Source organism: Poecilia mexicana, unplaced genomic scaffold (assembly GCF_051168715.1).
Source record: "Poecilia mexicana isolate PSO_F unplaced genomic scaffold, ASM5116871v1 scaffold_21, whole genome shotgun sequence".
Taxonomy (NCBI): domain Eukaryota; kingdom Metazoa; phylum Chordata; class Actinopteri; order Cyprinodontiformes; family Poeciliidae; genus Poecilia; species Poecilia mexicana.
Genome location: NW_028263390.1, coordinates 22,348,721 through 22,362,194, shown reverse-complemented (window position 1 = coordinate 22,362,194; position 13,474 = coordinate 22,348,721). Strand labels below are relative to the sequence as shown.

At 37.4% G+C, this 13,474-nt stretch overlaps 1 protein-coding gene across 1 annotated transcript; it reads right to left on the bottom strand.

Annotated features, from left to right (window-relative positions):
* Positions 1 to 4,378: 4,378 nt before the first annotated feature.
* Positions 4,379 to 12,292, bottom strand: LOC106929574 (cytochrome P450 2K1-like). The gene is made up of 9 exons (XM_088002018.1): positions 11,978 to 12,292; positions 10,692 to 10,854; positions 10,467 to 10,616; positions 9,790 to 9,950; positions 9,513 to 9,695; positions 8,384 to 8,525; positions 8,082 to 8,266; positions 7,130 to 7,271; positions 4,379 to 7,060 (listed from the first exon to the last, which is right to left on the bottom strand). The coding sequence occupies exons 1-9, from the start codon at positions 12,182 to 12,184 to the stop codon at positions 6,873 to 6,875; spliced, it is 1,521 nt and encodes a 506-aa protein (XP_087858144.1). The 5' UTR covers positions 12,185 to 12,292; the 3' UTR covers positions 4,379 to 6,872.
* Between the last annotated feature and the right edge of the window lie 1,182 nt (positions 12,293 to 13,474).

Here is a 13,474-nt window from a genome sequence, read left to right as displayed (position 1 = left end):
GCTAAAGGGCGATTCCACTTAATTTTTCACTACTTTCCGCATCTTTAATCAACTCTAGTTTAAAAACTACAACACATTTCAAACCTGGACTAGATTATTCTGCTCTAATAGCAGAATATTTAAAATCATGCTTGGGATTTGTGAAACTTCTTCCTGATTTCCTGATGACGTTTCTGTGATTCACTTTGTCTGGTGTCTGATTTTTAAATATTTTATGTTTTGTTGAGGATTTTTGTACATATGTTTTGGTCGTGTCAAAGCATCAACTTATATTAAAAAGTGTTTTATTTCCGTTTGAAAGCTGCCCGCTTCCATGGAAGGACAACAGAAAATCGCTCTTATAAACATGTAATTCCTAAAATCACTATACCTTCACTGTGTGTCCCTCTGAAAAATGAACCCATTTAAATAAAGAAATCCCTCCATGGTGACACCACAGAGAGCGTTCATTTTAACACCGGTGCTGTAAGTGGTCCGGTATGAAACGGGTGTGATAGAACAACGGAACCACAGCACTTTTAAATTTCAATAATCAGAATCAGAAATTGTTTCCGTTGTTTTAAAAGGTTTATGTCGGTCTGCCTTTTCCCCATCGATACGTTTTCCGACCGCCCTGCACCTTAGGAGGTTAAAAATAAAATAAAATAAAAAACGACGCGCATATCGCGCAAAACTCTGAAACAGGAGAAGCGGGACATAAAACGGAGCGACGAACTAGATGTGAATTATGGCATAAAAACAGAGAATCCGACGCTGAACAGTGAAAAATCAACACATGATGTGAAACATGACGATTAGGCGGCGCAGCAGGTGATGAGTGAAGATTAATGATGGTCAATAAACGATAAAATAAATCTAACAGGAAAGAAACTAAAAGAGAGGATAATACTAATCAACTGAAACTAACTGGAAATTAATGAAGAACAAAATGCAAGAATAAACTAAGAAACTAAAGTAAATAGAGGAATAAACTTGTATTGCAAGACCTTTAGAGCAATAATTAAGACACTATTTCCAGATAAAAGGTAAAATAATATTGTCGAAGTGCCTGGGTTTGGTGAGACCACATCTACTACTGAGAATAAATATATCTTACAAACCATAACAGTAAAGTTCTTATCACTTATTTATGTTTTGTAATTAGATTTGATATATATTTATTTATTCAATATTATTTTTCATGTCAGTGTTAATGTCATGAGGCTGATGACTCCATGACACTTTCAATTTGACTCATTAGGATTTGATTAAGAACCAGATTTGTTATTTGTAGTAAAACTATTAATCTATAATCAATAGACACGTCTATATAAAGATATAATCCATGTTTCTGTCTCATATTTGTATGGCACTAAAAGGACCTGGAACTTTGTTTTTCCACTGACAGCTCTGGTTTGCACAATAAATCCCATGTGGGTGAAGTTTTATGGATGATACTCTGTCCCATTCTCCTGAAGGCAGCACAGCGCTGCGCCACCAGAAACAGACAGAAACACAGAAGAGAAGAAGAGCTATGATTAATGTAGTTACAGTTCTGTCAATGTTTTAATGTTGCAGAGCTCAGTCGGTTTGCAAATAGATCAAAGTTTAAACTGGCATGTTGTACATCTTTTATCTGATCATTTTGTGAAATATTTAACAACTAGAAAATGGCAAAGAACAAGAATATGTTTTCCACTCTGATTGGCTGCTGGTAGGCCTACTAATTTTAACTTGAATGTTCATTGCATTTTTTGTAGACACCTGTGAAAATAATTTCTATTCCCATGGCTTTTTTGTTCTCTGGGAAATTATTTTGACGATAAATACAGAAACAAGCATAAAAATCAAAACATCTACAATAGTGACAGTAATATTAATTATAAAATAATAGTCAGTGCAAAGTAGCCTGCAAATTCTTTGGTGCGGGGGGTGAGGGATCTGGATATGGGATAGGGGACGCTGGCCCGAAAAAGGTTGAGAAACTGATTTAGTTGGTAATGTTGCATGTTCTAAATTACTTGCAAGAACATTGACTGAAAGGACTCTTATTTAATGTTGAGGGATTCAGGCTCAGGATTTTTTTTTTTACTTTAAGCCCTGTTTGCAGCAGGCAGGTTGAAACATTACGTTGTTTCCAAGAAAATGTATTTTCAGTATTTTATATCAGATGTCAGAAACAACCCAAGTACGCTGTGCATATTAAGAAACTAAAACAAAATGAGCCCTGAAGGTTCTTGTGGTCCTTATAGATTTATATTAACTTTTGCCAGATGGATCATTGCATGTAGTTTGGCTGGTTGATTAGATCTGTTGCTCCACTCCATTGAAACCAGACAGAAGATGTTTTGTTTTCTTGGAGACGTGATCTTAGACAGCACCAGGGTTCTACACCTTCAAAATAAAAGCACTGATGTCTAAAGAGTCCCTCGTAGCACCTTCAGTGTTTGAAGAGTTCAAACGATTCTCAGTTTTTTCTGAAAAAGTTTTAACACTAAAACTACCCATCCTGTTGTTTTTCTTGGCAAGTTATGTGTCATTTTGTCCCATAGATAGAATTTAGATGGAATGCAAGTTTTTAAACTACAGGTAACCTTATATTATTATTAGTATTTTTCAATGTTCAGTTAACCTTTTCCTAAACCTTCATTTTTTTCTTGTTTTCTGAACTCGTCTCACAGATTACAGCATGTAACTGCTTAGAGTACTAATAAAAGGTTTCTCCTACTTGCTGATACTTTGCAACAAACAATTGTATTTTCTGTAGACATTTTATGATCTGATCTTTCTCAGCTGCCACCTAGTGGACAGATGCAGCATTTTCTAATATTTTTGTTGGAATCAGCAGCATGTGTTGCAAGAGTTCTTCACAAAGATCTGTGGTTCAGAAGTAGATTATCTTTGCTGCCCCTTTGTGGTAAAATAAAATAAGTGGTATAGTTTGAAAAGTAATATTTACTTTATTAATCACTGATAATCTACTAGTTCCATTGAATCCAAACATACATCTTCCTTGAAAGCAGTATTCAAGGTCTGCTTTTGAGATGATTAGTTAATTTATTAAAATATGTCATGCAGTATTAGGAGAAACAATGCAACAATGAAATAATGACAGTCCAGCTCAACTTTAAAGTCTTTTTGAAAATCCTCAGATCTGCTGCTATTAGCCACAGAGCACATTGTACTAGATTGAGTTCAGATTAATGAAAAGCTTAAAATGTCATTTAAAAAAAGGACAAATATTACTCACTATTAAATTTGAATAGGTATCACTGTACATCTTAGGCATTTCATCATTTCTTAGTAAAGCTCTTATGCAACCATCTAAACAGATTCTCTCACTAATGTTTGATCTACTGGACCTGAAAGAACAACTTGGCCTAGATTAAATGTAGGAGGAGAAGTATGTTGTTCTTGGCAGGTCAGACTGAAAAAACTGATTGAGGAAGACGTCCTCTCCTCTTCTTTATCAATTATTGCACTGATAGATGCATTGAAGTAAGAAATCATGGATGTGTTGATGGTAATCTTAGAAAACCTGTAATTGCAAGATTCCTTCTACAGAGTTCTGAATAAAATCAGGTTTGTTTCTTTGGCTGGGCAGATGCAATGCAGTCCCATGGATGCTTTTCATTCCAAAGGGCAAGGAGCGGACCTTTTCTCTGCCAGCAGGAGGAGGTTTCAGGTTGTATCGCTGATGTGGCCCAAACGAACGACAGGTGAAAGAGAGATCCTGTCCTGATGCAGCGGTGCTGCAAAGAGGGCGTGTTTGTTTTGGCTCCAGAGTTTTACGTTTTCCATCACAAACTATCTTTCCTGAAACTCCTCCTCTTCCTACTGATGGAATCAAATTGTTTTAAATGCAGTGGACTGTTGATTCAGCAGTTATGCCCTTTACTCCTGCAGTTTGACTCGTACAAGGCTGGAGGTCCAACATAACCATCATCCATTTCAAAGCACAAAATGTCATTTAAAGGTAGCTTAGCTCCACAAACAATGATTTTGACTTGATGAACATACAAAAAGTCTGAATACATGGTGATGGTGATTGATAGTGGATATTTGAGGAGTACACTTTATTTGAAGGGGGGTTAATAAGACTGTCTTGACACTGTCATAAACATGACATAACACCTGTCATGAACATCAATAAGTCTTCATGAATATTTATGACTGTCGTCATAAATCGTCATTCGGTAAATCATGACACTTTTAATACAAAGTTGACATTATTGAAAATGTCTTCATTATGACAACTTGTCATTAACCAAGACATCATGATCTGACATAAATTTGTTATAAAAGTATTACCGATTAAACTTTAAAAATTAGCTTTATGTAGTAATATTATATAGCTCTACCATGTTGTTTAGTCTTAATTTTCTTAATTTAATTGATCCTAAAGTTTTGCAGCAAGATGTCTACAAAGCACTTATGAACTTAGCATTCGAAACATTATTTAAGGTTGTTTTAACCCTTGTGCGTGCGAGGACTGAGGCAAACGTAGAGGACTGTGGCAAATGTGTGAGGTCGGTTGGACCCCATTTCTAAACACAAGGTAGTGCAATACACCATCTCCACCAGTGCGAGGCAGCAGTGCACGAACAGGCGTGCAGTCTGTTGGTGAAGAAGAAATCTTCCATATTGTGGGGCAAACCGAACACAGGTTATAACGGCCAGACCTCCTGTTTAAAAAGAAGCCAGTTTGACACCAAATACATATGAGGTATGTGTCTTATTAACTTTACATTTTCTTTGAGAAAATAACATTGACTATGTTCTCTTTCTCTGTAATGTTAGCTATAAGCAATTCAAGCCAATCCTACCTTGCTGTAAGTTAATGTTAGCTAAAGTTATTAAACTCCATTACTGTAACGTTAGCCCTTTTAATATTAAACATATTTTAAAGACAGTCAAATTAGTTTTTTCCCTCCAATTTTAATCTAACAAATTAAAAGCTAATATGTTAGCGACTTGGCTGATGTGACACAGTGTTTGTGTTCTTTGCTTTGGCAGCTTTAGCCACATGAAAACCCAGGCTAGCCTAAGGACACATGGTGGGGGGACAAGGTTGGCTAATGAAGACATGCTACGAGTGTGGAGGAGGATAATAAGGACCAGAAACCAGAGAAAGAAGTCCCTGTTTGACCAAGGAGAAAGAACCAGATGAAATATTCCCCAAGAAAATTAGGTAAGTTGTTTTTGTGTTAATATTTTCACCATGTGAATATTCACACCTTGTGTGGGTGGGAAGGGCCAGGTAAGTTTAGAAGGGGGAGCAGGAATCAACATTCACCAGTTGAGTTAAAAAGTTACATTTTAGACAACTAAAAACTGGTGTTAAATCAATTTATTTATTAATAAGCTTCTTGCAAACAACCATAAGTCAGATACTCTGACTTATGGTCAGATACTCATTAGAATGCTCATTAAGTAAAAAGATACACTCATGTGCCTAAAACTATACATTAAATTATGCATTCTGAATAACAACAGTGGCAGTCTGTCTGAACTTCTGCCAAATATTTGATCAGAATAATTTTGTCAGCTCCATTTATTATGCTACTTGTATTAAGAAATAATTGTATTGCACTTTATAACAACCAGTCATGTTAACTCGACATTTGTCTGCCAGTCTACCATTCTGAGAGTGTGCAGCAAGGGACATTTTTGGAATGGTATTTAAATAAATGACATTGTTTTTTGTTTTTGTTATGTTATTTAAGTGATCGATCAATCAATCAAATTTTATTTGTATAGCACATTTCAGCAGCAAGGCATTTCAAGGTGCTTTACATAAGTAAAGAAAAACAATAAGAACAGCATGTGTTGGTGAATCTCCAGAAGAGATTCACCAAGTTTGAATTCATGAAAAGGCTTTCACCATGATTAACTATTGCAAGAACAGCTGTAATTTCTGAGCATTTCTGGACACCTTCAAAGAGCTGCTTACGTGAAATGAAAACAAGAAGTACTTCTATTTTCAGAGCATTACAGGAAGGCTATTACCAAGGAGATGGCTGACATAATCAAAGCAAAAAATTTTACTGTTGAAAGAACCTATTTTCTTAAGTGAAAGAATAAGTAATTCTGTTTTAGTTTTTCAATCAGTATTTCAGAGTAACAATATACTGACCAGATGTTAAACCCTCTGTTATGTTAAAACAAGTTATCTTTTGTTTTGTACAAAGGGTTTGTTCTACAGTTATGATGGTAGTTATAAGTAGTCCAGTGTGTTTCATTTCACTTGTGGTAAGACTTAATATCAATGACTCTGTTAGCATAACATTTGACACTGTAATAACACTAAATTACATTTTCATAACTGTTGTTACTTGTTTCACTTTACTTCATGACACTGTAATAACACTTAATGACATATTCATAACTGGTGCTATTTGCTCCACTTTAGTTGATGTAAAAAATGTTGATGAGTCTGTTATTAAATCATTTGACAGTGTAATAAAGCTTAATGAAATCTGTTGCTTGTCCTACTTGTTTTGCTTTATTTCAGGGAGTGGAAATATTAATTATTGTTTTGTTAAATCTTTTGCTAGTGTAATAAATCATTATGACTAGTATTATGACAAATTTATGTCAGATCATGATTTCTTGGTTAATGACAAGTTGTCATAACAAAGACATTTTCAATAATGTCAACTTTGTATTAAAAGTGTCATGATTTACCGAATGACACTTTATGACAACAGTCATAAATATTGATGAAGACGTAATGTTCATGACAGGTGCTATGTCAAGTTTATGACAGTGTCATGACAATCTTATTCACCCCCCTTCAAATAAATGTTACCACAAATTTTCTCTGTTTTAGGACATTTTTTTTGATTCCTGTTAGGTATAAAGTAAAACTTTTTCCACATATAAGCCCCTCCTTAATTTAAAGGGGTAACACACAGCATGTGAGGTTGAGGGCTCAGAATACCACCAACTCGTGGAGTTATATCAAGTTCTTCCTCTGTAACTCCAGGTGGAGGAGAAAACCTGAAGTTCTGCAGGAGCGTGGTGAAGAAGATGAAAAGCTCCATTCTGGCCAGACTCTCTCCAGGACAAGCCCTGCGACCTGTTAGAAACAGATCCTCAGCCAATGCCTGTAGAGTACGGATCTATATAAAACAATAACCAGGCTAACCTGCTGAAAAAGGCATGAAGGCGTCTCGCTTGAGGAACTTCCCATCTTTGCTGAGGAAGTTGCCTGGATAAAAGACGTTCGGTTTCTCCCATTGGCTCTCATCTTGCAGGACGGACGTTAAAACAGCAATTACTGGAGTTCCCTAAAAAACACAAATCAGTCATCATTTACATTAAACATTTTCAATTTCATGGATTTTTGAACACATGGAAATGAGACCACCTTACCACTGATCTAAAATACAAATTGACTGACAGTTACCTGGCAACAAAGACAATTAATCTCCCCCAAACCTGTTTGCTTCACTTCCATATCCAACAGGAATTAATGAGGTAAACCTGAACTTCAAACATCAAGAAGAAGTAATCTGCAAGATCTAACCGTCTTCCTCCTGAGCTGGATTTTTTATTATCTGAAGATGGTGAAGAGACTGATCAATATCCCATTGTAGGGGGAGTTGAATGTTCTGACTGTGTAATCATCTCTTCAAACCTGACAGATTCTGCCTAGAAAAATCTGGAGGAAAATTATTTACATCAAACTTTTTCTGCCCTGCAAGTAAAAAAAGCATCCGGTGCCAAAAGCAGGTCAAAGGTGTCATGGACCAAAGATCCAGAGAGGACAGGAGTATTCTCATGGTGCAATGTTTAATGAAGATCAATGTAGAAACTTACGGATAAAGTCAGTCATTGTGGAGCAGATCAACAGTGACACAGAACTCAAGGGAACATGTGGGAGAACCCAACAAAGTAACAGGGAACCAAAGAGCGTATATGCAGGAAGACAAATCAGTCTTTTTCAACCCGTCATCATTTTCCCATAAACTACAATGTCAAATTTTTGTCTTGCCTCGTATGTAAATTTGATCTCACCAGTCAAGCTGGCAAAGTCCTCCAACAATGAGCTTAAAAATGAAGTTCATAATAATGGACCCTCAAGTGTACATTCCTACCTTCTCAATAAAATATCCATGAAACGTGATGTCTTGGCTGGTTCTGTGAGAAATAGCCAAAGGAAGGATGTTGGCCACTCTCTGTGTCTCATGGATGACGGCGTCTGTAAAAGGCAGGTTCTGTCTGTCCTCAACCTGAACCTGGCGACTTCCAATCACGTTCCTCAGCTCCTGCTGGACCTGGTCTGAAAGATCAAAGTCAGTAAATGACAATGGCACAATAATTACTGTCTCCAGAAACCAAAGGACTTCTGCTTAATGTCCATTTGATACAAAATCCAGAAGTACATATTACTCCTCACCTTGTATTTTTGGATATTTGGCCATAAGCAGGAATGCCCATCTCAGTGTACTAGATGTTGTTTCAGTTCCAGCAGCAAAAAGGTTCATAATCATCGCCAGCAGGTTGTCATTGTGGTAGTGACTGTCGGTGATCCCAGATTCCTGCAGAAGATCAGCTGGTTTTCAGACAATCATCCAAAAACCCATTGAGAGTGTATTGACAGTTTGCGTGCCTAAAATATGATTGTGTCAACAAAGTTTAAAACAGCACAAAAGAAGAGGAAAATTCTGTTCCTTAATCTGCATTAATGTTCATATGTTCCATTAATTATAGAAAATGTTCTAATTCACAAACAAGTAACAAAACAAGATGAGGAATAAGTAACTGTAAATCCAGGAGCTTGGCCGACTGTTGCAGAGTGTTGTCAACTGGCACACATTAGCTTTGAAGCACATCAGCTCTGTTTTCAAATGGGCTATAGTGACTAACCCTAACCCAAATGGGCTATAGTGCTTGACCTGGAGTTTGTTTCCTATTAGAGGCTGGAGGCTAAAACAACTGCAACCTGCTTTTAGCTCAGGCAGCTAAAAGCATGGGTAGCACAGGTCATCATGGATGGTTGGGATGTCTTCTTAGCTCAGCATCAGTAGCATTTGGTTGGTCCGTGGCCAGTGTTCATGTACTTCTCAGAGCTGAAAAAGCTGATAGCTTTTCTCCATTCTGAGATCTGGGAGTCAGTAATCAGCATTCTTGGGGAACCTGTAATTCCAAGGTTCCTACTGCAGAATTCTAAATAAAACCAGGAACCAGGTTTATTCCTTTGGCCAGAATTATAGATACTGGATAAACAAAACCGTAACCTTTATGTCTCTTCCAAAGCTCCTGAACAATTAGTGACTCTCTCTCTCTGCCAGCAGAGGAAAGGAGGTGAGAAGCTAATGCACTTTGTCCTCCATATTGTCCTAATAGATGACGAGTGCAAGCAGAGATCCACTGCTGATGCAGCAATGATGCAAACACAATGAATGTTGTCTTAGTCCTAGGTTTTAACCTGCCCATGGTCAAAGTTTCCTCCCTGAAATGCACCTTTCCTGTTGAAGCTGAAAGTAGATTAATACAGTGCATTGTGGGATTTACATCATTCTGACCTTGTGTTGCTGTTGACGGATGAGGAAAGCGTCTGCAACTCCTCTGCACATCTGAGGACTGAGGGTCTCTTTCAAACGGTTCAGCAGCATCAGATGATGTTGTTTATTGGCAGTGAATATATCTCTCATTTTCTTTCTGGCTGAAAACACCAGTTTGCCAATCTTTGGGAACATGTTGTACAGCTGATGGTGAACAGAACATAAACTGTGACTTCTCTAGGTCTTGTGTTCAGTTCAACGTTAACAGATTTTATGCTTTTAAACAGTTGAATCACACCTTTATTGCTGGTGTGCCTAACAGTTGAAGGCCTTGGGTTGTTCGATTTACAATGGTAGTGAACTCTAGATCATCATATTCAAATCTTTTGCCATAGACCATGGAGCAGATTATATTACTAACTGCATTGTTCATATGTTGGGACAAATCAAAAGCTTCACCTGCAACAAAGAAACCAGAAAAGCATAATTCAACACTAACTCTAATTAAGTTAGAGTTAATAATTCTATTAAGATAATTGTTTGCTTGCTTTGAAGTTGGATCTCAAATAATAGCTCTTAGCAGCAGTTAACTATTATGCCTCAGGTTAAAGAAAAAAGTTAGTCATTCTATATTAGTATTTACAAAAGTACAAATAAAAGCTTCTCAAGCAACTCCAGTAGATAAAAACACTCAAGACTTTTTTGGCCTTACTTCTGTAGAATACCATGTATCTTTCTATGCTTGTTGATAGAATTAGGGAAAAGTTTAAATATAAATATCCAGTAATCTTGACTCCTCTGTGAGACTTTTGCACTAATTCCACAAATTGAAAATGCTCTGACCTTTTTCCATGATATGTAGGACACAGATTGCACAAAACGTCTCAATATGAGCCACAAAACTCAATCACTTTATGGAAAACATAAATACATGTGCTCTTCTTCAATAAATAACTTCTTTCTCTCTGCTGTTACCTTTAAACTCCTTTAACTTCTGGATGAGGAAGTGACATTCCTCAATGATTTTCTCCTCACATACTTTCTTTCCCATCCCAAAGTCCTTTAGATTGGTCAAAGCAAAGCGGCGCATTTCCTTCCAGGAGTCTCCATTGGCCCATACAATACCTGTTTAAAACAGTTTAATAAGATAAGTCAGTAAACTAACTTCTCTACATGTGAAACATTGTAAACCTTCTGTACCGTGATGCAGGTTTGCTTCTTCAGCCACGGTGTGTGCTACTCGTTCTCCAAACTCCTCAGCATAGCTGACAAATGCTTCTTTTACTGCCTTATACCCTGTCAGGACCACTGTCTTCTTTGGTCCCACGTGGACAGTGAACACAGATCCATACGTCTTAGAAAGCTATGATGAAAGAGATAAAGAAAATGAAATTATATTATGTGCTGGAGGAGTTCAGACAAAACTAAAATGCTGAAGAAGAATAATCAAAAACGATACTTCAGCTCAGTTTGCACCATGGCAGAAGGGCCAGCCACCACAATTAGGACCAGTAATCCAAAAACCTAATGTGTCTGGAGATCCAGAATGCTGGCCTCAACCCCAAATGGCTCACAAGGCCCCAGGTTTATCCACAGCCTCAACCATGACCACAGGGTCCGATCTATATCCCAGCCCCCAAATGGCAAGAAGACTTTGGGGTTGTGCAAATACTCCAGCTCACAAACATGAAACACAGACACTGTGAATCACCCATTGACAAGGGCATGAGACTTCTGCCCCCCAAAAACTGATGAGAACACCTGGTCCCCATAGTCGGTCCCCACTCCAAACGACCCCCACCACACCCTGCCCCTCGCCACACAGCACACTGCAGCAGCAAGGCAACAGCATCGCCCCAGTCCCAACTAACACCACGTCCAGCTCCATTTTCACCACCCAGCCAACCAAACCCTCAACGGCCCCACATCCAAAAAAGGATGTAACTCACTACAAGCCCCTACAGCACCCTACAACCAGCAGGACTGACATCCCCCCCAACACAGTGATGAATGGAGCAGGATCAACAGAGTCTGCCACGCTGCCCGGCCAACCTGTCTGAGCCAGGTTCTGGTACTGCTGGAGGTTTCTACCTGTTTAAAGGGAGTTTTCCTTTTCTCTGTCACTGCATGCATGCTCAGTGCGACGGGTTGGCGAAAACGTAATATCTTGATGCAATCTGCTCAGTTTCTTTAGATAGAAAACTTTTAATGATAAAATAAACTGCAATGTGTGATAAATAGGTACAATTGAGCTAGAATATGTATGTATGATGAAATGATTTCCTTCATAGTACTAGAATACTATTAGTTGCACAGCATTTAAGTCTTTCAACATAATCAGGTTTTGGTGTAACAGTGGCCCAATGTTCTTTTGTTCAGGGCAAGCATGGATAAAAAAACAAGATATATAATAGTTTAAAAGAAGGTAAATTGCAAAAATACATAAAGTATAGTTGAGGACAATGTTGAGATCAGTTGTGCCTCACCTTCATGAGTGCTTGGTCAAGTCTCTTCACATCCAGCTGCAGCAGGTTGCCAACGATGGGAAGGGGTTTTGGTCCTGGTGGTCCCTGTCTGTGGCCCTGAGGCCTGGATTTAGAGAGAATGAAGTGAAACCCAATGAGGATTAAAACCACAGTCCCTAAAACTGAAACTGGGCTGAATGACTGGAGAAAAACCTCCATCGCTCCCATGACTGCAACACGTTTAATGCCTGTCGCTGTGCACCAGCTTTACTGTAGGACATTTATTTGAGGTTGATAGAAGCAAAGTCCAATCTGCAGCTGGAGGTGGAGCCTGAGGTTTACAGCAGGCAGTTTGGAACATTGTTTTTTCCAAGAAAATGTATTTTCAGTATTTCATATCAGATGTCAGAAACAACCAAAGTAAGCTGTGCATATTAAGAAGCTAAAACAAAATGAGCCAAAAGAAGACTTTTTGAAGTTTAACACTCTTCAAAAACACACATGCACATCCCTTTTCCAATTACTTTATGGAAAAGTATTTCTGGGTAAAGACAGCTTTAAAATGTTTCCTGCATGGAGAACATACATGAATTACTCAAGTGTGATTTTGACTCTTTCCTCACAAAATGTCTTGAGACCCTAAAGGTTATAGACCCTAAAGGATCTATAACCTCATATGAGGATCACCAGAACCATAAAGGTTCTGGTGATCCTCATATGAGGTTATAGATCCTCATACCAGACACAGACTGAAAAAAAATATTTTATTTTTTTTAAATAAAAAAATAATATACCTGCAACTTCAGGGATATTTTATGATCCCTGAAGTTGCAACATTTTACAGTTTTTAACTTCAAAGTGAGCAATTTAATCTTATTTTGCAGTTCTTCTAAACTACATAATTATATATATCCAACATTTGGCCCTAAAGTGCAAGTTTTAATATTATGTTATGAAAAAAAAACTAAAAATGGAAGAAACTATCCAGGCTGAGGATGTTGTGCTGCAAACATGCTTAAGCTGTTCTGAACTGGCTGACAATAAGTTATTTAGTTCAAAGTTTAATAGATCAGAAGGGTTAAAGTTTACACTAAACTTAGATGTTCTTGTTGCACAACATGAATGTTTATTTAGCACAGAGTATTCTTCCATCCCTTGTAAATTAATCCAGATCTTTTATAGGTCAAATGTTACATTTTACAGTTGATACTTTTTAACTTGAGACAGAATTTGTTGATTTGTAAAATATCACAGGGATACAGATAGGATGCAAGTTTTTAAACCAGAGGAACTTTATTGATGAACAATCAATACAGTTCAAGTAGAAAAACAGAGGAAACTTTATGTTGGTAGTTTTTGATGCTCAGGTAATTTTTTCCTTTGTTTTTTGCTCATTTCCTGGTGTTGACTGTAGCATGTAACTACTTAGAGAGATAACAAGACATCTTTTGTTATTGTCATATTTTACAGACATTTATTTGTCTTTTCTTAGACCGTTTATGATCTGAGGTGTTTTTA